The sequence below is a fragment of the Nelusetta ayraudi genome, unplaced genomic scaffold (genome assembly GCF_046127955.1).
Source record: "Nelusetta ayraudi isolate G7.1 ecotype Tasmania unplaced genomic scaffold, CSIRO-AGI_Nayr_v1 ptg000084l, whole genome shotgun sequence".
In the NCBI taxonomy this organism is placed as follows: domain Eukaryota; kingdom Metazoa; phylum Chordata; class Actinopteri; order Tetraodontiformes; family Monacanthidae; genus Nelusetta; species Nelusetta ayraudi.
The window spans coordinates 6974921-6979147 of NW_027466134.1; the positions used below are offsets into that span (position 1 = coordinate 6974921).

The 4227-nt window shown below is 42.9% G+C and overlaps 1 protein-coding gene across 2 annotated transcripts; it reads right to left on the reverse strand.

Annotated features, from left to right (window-relative positions):
• Positions 1-170: 170 nt before the first annotated feature.
• Positions 171-4014, reverse strand: LOC142900938 (synapse-associated protein 1-like). Of its 2 annotated transcripts, none has more exons than XM_076045569.1 (9): positions 3642-4014; positions 3051-3169; positions 2894-2960; positions 2733-2806; positions 2489-2628; positions 2239-2390; positions 1928-1989; positions 1663-1816; positions 171-1577 (listed from the first exon to the last, which is right to left on the reverse strand). In XM_076045569.1, exons 1-9 carry the CDS (start codon positions 3829-3831, stop codon positions 1447-1449), a joined length of 1089 nt encoding a protein of 362 aa, XP_075901684.1. In that variant the 5' UTR covers positions 3832-4014; the 3' UTR covers positions 171-1446. The 2 variants fall into 2 exon arrangements, with proteins under 2 accessions (XP_075901684.1, XP_075901683.1); XM_076045568.1 differs by having other exon boundaries at positions 1663-1819; positions 3642-4012.
• Between the last annotated feature and the right edge of the window lie 213 nt (positions 4015-4227).

Sequence of the window (4227 nt, forward strand, 5' to 3'; positions counted from 1 at the left end):
CCTAGTGTGTGGCGTTTGCACAGTTACAGGTAAGAAACAAGCAATAAAAAGAGCCCTCTAGTGGCTGAGAGATTTAACTGCACCTTGGATCCTGTCGGTTTACTCACCAAGCACTATGAATTATTATTGTCATCTTCATTAGAATTCCGTAAAACACTGCGTAAAATATACACATTTTAGAGGCAGTTTAAGACGTTTAAAAATAAGTTTTGCATATATGCAAGACCGTCTGGGTTGGTTTATCTCACATGTTACAATTCAAAGTACCTGCTTACATGTGGAGACATTGCATCATCGCAAAAAGGTCATGAATTTCGTCATCACAAAAAAAGACCTCTGTCCATACATGTCCCCAACCACCAGAGCAACTGAAACGTTGGGACTGTAATCCTTTGAGTTTTTTTTCCGGCAGTATTTCCTCATGTTAGAAAATAATTTTAAAGTATGCAAAAATTACATTGCAAACATTTGTTTTGCATTTTCATGTATAAGGCACCACACAATAGTCATTTAAGATTTAAAAAAAAAAAAAAAAAAAAACTTTTGATATATTTATTTGGTCTATGTAATATATGTTTCCAACACAAATGTTCATTTTCTTTTATGGGAGAAAAAGAGAAAACTACAAAAGAAGAAAAGTCAACTATCTTCACAGTCCACTGGGTGGTGCAGAGTTCTCACAGTCTGGCGAAGTAAGGCAGCAAATCATTTGGCTCCCACCAAGATGAGCAGCCACTTTCACATCTTAGTTAGTTTCCATATTCTGGTAGCATTGTTCAAATTTGAGGATTTAGCAGTGTTTAAAGACTGTTGAACTGGGCTGCTGTCAGGTTTGGTTCCATGAAAGACAGCAAAGAAAACTAAACAAGAAAATAAATTGAAAACATTTGATATTTTAAGAGACGGCAGCTGCTTTGAAACAGAGAAGGTAAGTGACTTTCTCTAAGACACATCATAGAACCAACTCATTCGCTAAAGACATCATCATCATCATCATCATCATCATGAGTATCATCATCACAGCAGCAGAGCAAAAGTGTGATTGATGAAATTTGGCTGGTGATAAAATGAAGTGAATGAAATCCAAACAGTAAAAATGCTGTAAATCTGTATCATTGCTGAAACATCAAGCTGATATTGTTGCATCTCAATTCCCACCCACTCCAACAGCAGAGCTCACGTGAACTGTTGCACTGTAACTTCCAGGAGGCAGCTGAAGGATTTCTCTCAGAGACTGATCTGACATCGATCTGCAGCACCACACGGTGAACCGGAACTGCAGAACGGCATCGTTTCTTTGTGACAAATGCAAAAGGCTTGACCTGAACAGAGTCAGAGTGACTCGGGCTGCAGACAGAGTTGAGTTGAAACACGTGCAGAGCGCCACTGAAGATTGTGGTCCTTCCAGCTGAACTTCCAATCAACAGGATCGGCTCCCAGCGTCTCCTAACTGTCGGCCTTCAGCATCTCCTCGATCTCCTTGTCCCAGTTTGCGTCGCGGCTCTCGGCGTCGTCCTCCACCACGTCGTACTCCTGCAGCTCCTCCTGCAGCTCTCTCTCCCAGTCGGGCGTCTCCTCTGCAAAGTGAAAAGGAGTCCGTCACTGAGCTTAAGACGAGCACTTATTCATTTTCGGGACAATCGCTCGCAGACTCCAGCGCACCCTGATCCGTGTCTCTCCGCTCCTTCCTCTCCAGGACCAGCTGCTCCATTTCTTTGCGCACGTCGTCCTCGTTTATGTCACACGAGTCAAACGCATCGCTCGCAAACTCAGACGGGCTGGTGGAGATTTCTTCTTCCTCCTCCTCCTCCTCCTCCTCCTCCTCCTCCTCCTCCTTCTCAGAGACAGAAGAAAAGGCAGTCAGACAACTATGCGTAATTATATTGACCAAATCATCACCTCAGGGCAAACACGCCGTAAAGTTTACCATGTTGCTGTTTGGTTTGGTGCTGTGAAGGGAAGACGGACTCTTCCGTGGCAGTGCATCCCCTTAAAAAAATGAAATTATTGCAGCAAAACTGCTAGTTTGTCTCTTATTAAACATAGAAGTCTATATATTAATATCTAATAGCTATATCGCTTCAGATAATATTGCATTGCATTGCATTTGCACTCCACAATGGCAGAACTACAAGTGTGGCTCTGAAGGAAGTTCCACAGAGGGGACAGTTGAATTCCATGTTCTTTTCCCACTAAAAACAGCATTTTGGCTAACAGTGATGGACAGTGCAGCTGTACCTTGTGGATGATGGAGCTGAGGATTGCCTGCAGCTCCCTTCTCCTCGCTGCATTCAGCCGCCTGCTGCGCCGCCAGAGCCGTCAGCTGTGCCGACTGCTTGATTAGAGACACGCGGTAAAAGTAGTTCTTCCAGAAGGCTTCTTCCTTCACCCTGGAATGTTACGACGTTAGAATAAAGAAACTAAACACATATAGGTTGTTTTATTGTAATGTCAGCAAATTACATTGAAGCAGATGAGAAGCACTCACTGTTTTGGGACCAGATGGAAGCGCATCTTCTGGAGGAGCTCGTCCTCCTCCAGCATTACCATGGCAACGGGATACATTTGTTCCCAGTCAAAGTGAAAGTGCACACCAGCAGGAGGATCACGTAAAAAATGTCTTTTGTCCTACGGGAGAAAGAACACAGACAAGTTCACCTGAAACTGCTTGAGATGTTTTATTCTAAAACTTTTTTTTTTGGCTGAAGAAGAGCAAAGCGAGCAGCACTCACAGCTGAGAGAGCTAAAATCTGTTGCTGTACAGTATCCTCGTCATTATAACCGACCCATGGTGGCACAGCAGGGCCTGAAAAAACAGAGATAGCCTTAGGACACCGTAGTATAATCTCATGTGCTTAAAATGTAAGAAATAAACGCACTATTCATCAATTACCAGATTGTTTTGCTTTTTTCTCCTCCACAAACCTCTGCTGCTCCTTCTGGAAAGCCCCCAATATGGTCTGAGTGGGGACAAATAACATCTCATTCAGTCTGTTTAAATTAAAAAGAAGGGAAAACAAATTCCAAAGACAGAACCATGCAGTATAAACCTTATCAATGATGCCATTGATCTTCCCTTCCTCCACACTTTTCTTCAGGTTTTGTGCTGTTTCTGCCACAGACTCTGACAGTTTCTTTGAGGCAGTGCTGGCAAAATTATAAATGTAACCTGGAAAACAGTTGACAGGCGGTTGTGACCTCACACGTATGCACAATGCATTATTGTAATGATGTAACAGCATTGAATTTGAACCTCCATAAAGATACGAGCGTTAATGGAAAAAAAAACAAACAGTAAAATCCGGAAGATATAAGTCACGTGTTTTCAGTGTAAATTTCTTGTCCAGGCTAGTATTTTTTTTTATTTATTTATTTTTTTTATTGTAAAATACAAACACACCCGCAGTCAAAATAAGGGTCTAGAGTAGACCAAATACAGGGGCATTAATGCAACTTCAAAACTGATCTAAACACGATTCATGGGCGAGCGTCTGATTGAGTCACTCGAATTGTAAAACAACTGGATACGAATTCTTGGAATGCTTAAAGTTTAAGCAGCTTCAGCTCCTTATAACAATCCACGCAATGTAAGTTTGTCACGAAGACTTCCATCATACACTAAAGGTTCGAAACAGACTCACCGCTGAGACCTTTCGCTTGTTGGAGAAGCTGATCTTCCTGAACAGAGGTGATCTGCTCGCCTCCAGCACCAGCGCTCGGTTTGTTTATGTCTCGGTTCCCACTTTTTTCCTTCGCAGAGGACTCCTCTCCCTCCTTGGCTTGGCCATTTTCGATTTCTATTCCGAGCCAGGCCCCCCAGTTCTTGAACATGCTTCAAAACACCGTCAAATGTGTGATAAATAATGCGAGGGTTTCTTCGCCGTCAGTAAGGTTCAGGTTCTCAGAATTGCAACAAGTCGGGGTGTCGAATCACCACGTCGCGGCTTCCGCGTTTTTCTGCAGTTTGTCCCTCTGCGGACCTCGTCCAACCCCGAGGGGTTGCCATGGATACGCACGGCACGCGCTCCCCATCGGATAAAGTTTGCAGGACGTCAACTTCGTCACTCGACAAAGGACAGTTTAAACTTTCGTTATAAGATTCAAATGGTATGTTTTTTTTGTTTTGTTTTTTTTTCTAAAGGTTCTGACTCACATTTGTGAGCAAATTATCCTACCTTTTTTTTATCCCGAGGAAAAGTTCTTGCCGCCGAAGCAGTAAGCTCACAA

Excerpts from the sequence above, each read along its gene's own strand:
- LOC142900938 (XM_076045568.1), bottom strand. The coding sequence starts at position 3,831 with ATGTTCAAGAACTGGGGGGCCTGGCTCGGAATAGAAATCGAAAATGGC. Across the intron at positions 2,629-2,732 it reads AGATTTTAGCTCTCTCAGCT|GACAAAAGACATTTTTTACG; the intron begins GTGAGTGCTGCT and ends TTTCTCCCGTAG. Across the intron at positions 1,820-1,927 it reads CCAAACCAAACAGCAACATG|GAGGAGGAGGAGGAGGAGGA; the intron begins GTAAACTTTACG and ends GAGGAGGAGGAG.